This window comes from Pyxicephalus adspersus, chromosome 5, assembly GCF_032062135.1.
Source record: "Pyxicephalus adspersus chromosome 5, UCB_Pads_2.0, whole genome shotgun sequence".
Classification (NCBI taxonomy): domain Eukaryota; kingdom Metazoa; phylum Chordata; class Amphibia; order Anura; family Pyxicephalidae; genus Pyxicephalus; species Pyxicephalus adspersus.
In genome coordinates, this window is record NC_092862.1 from 58,130 (window position 1) to 59,373 (window position 1,244).

The 1,244-nt window shown below is 37.1% G+C and overlaps 1 protein-coding gene across 1 annotated transcript in view; it reads left to right on the plus strand.

Moving 5' to 3' along the window:
• LOC140331846 (uncharacterized) overlaps positions 1-1,244 on the plus strand; it is a gene marked incomplete in the record, with an annotated part of 20,858 nt that overhangs the window by 6,582 nt on the left and 13,032 nt on the right. The window contains 1 exon segment of the mRNA XM_072413177.1: positions 1,064-1,154. Within this exon segment, the coding sequence (XP_072269278.1) occupies positions 1,064-1,154 (91 nt within the window).

A 1,244-nucleotide genomic window follows, 5' to 3' on the forward strand; every position in this document is an offset into this window, starting at 1 on the left:
AAACAGTTTAGCTTATGGGGTCCTTGCAGAACTCTGGGGTAATGGAGTCAGAAGTTGGCACAATGATGCCAAAGTATCAGTTCCCCAGTTGTGTTGTGGTCCTTAGGAGCCCTCATATTTTGACACTGCCTTCTAGTTCTACTTTTAGTGTGCCCTAGCTTTCTAGCATCTATATGATGTTCTATATTCTATATGATGTTGTAGTCCAGGCTGACATATCTAGCCCTTTCTTTTAATTGGACAGTAAAATGAGAAGCCACACAATTATAGACTGCTCTCACTTTGCTTTCTTCTCATGTCAGTATGTTTCTTGCAAGCACAAACTAATTGGCTCAGGTTAAAGAGGAATGTTACATTTGAGATTTTTGATGCTGCAGACTGTCACATATTTCATCAGGGTGACTTCTAATTATTTCACATGGTGGGGATCTACTTTATGATACATTGTTGCAGACAGCTTTAACATTTTTTTGGTAGGACCCGGCACCTCCATCTTTACTGCCGTGGAAAGTTAGGTGACACTGGGCTTAAAATGACTAAATTAATTTTAGGTATCCTAGATGTGTTCCCCATAAATCTTACCAAACCATGCTCTGTAAGGTTAGATTCCTCCAGCCAATGGGGTAAAAAAAATCTACATCCAAGTTAATGGGCTCTTTTTTAAGTAGATATATTATTCTGAAGAATTGTTTAATTTTTACTCCAAACTTATGGATAGTTTGTTATCTACAGAATGTCTTCCATAATCTAAAGGTTTCTGCGCTTGAGTTGCTTTAAAGAACAGTTTCACCTCTCATACTCTATCACTTTTTTCCAGTACAAAAGAAAAGGAGTGAATCTTCTTTTCATTAAATGTTTTGAACACTATTCAATAAACTTGAGGAATGGATGTTTCCATGTCTTTAGTAAATCGGTTCCTTCTATGGTGAATTTCAGTTCTGCATCAAATAAACATAACTAGCTGAGCCTGTTTCAGAAGACAAATTTTACAGAAACTTTTCTAATCTGCTTTATAATGTAGAATTACCATGGTTTCTTTCTTTTATCTCTTCACTGTTTCCAGGATTATCTACATGCAGCAATGACCCCGAACAAAAGCCAACAGAAATCACACAGGGATCATGGGAAGGCCTTTCGTCCAATAAACAGTCAGGTGACAATAGCTTTAAAGCATTGCATTCATTTTGATCACTTCATTCTATCGCCCTGCATTGATCATGTCATATTGTAGGTGTTTTCAGGCA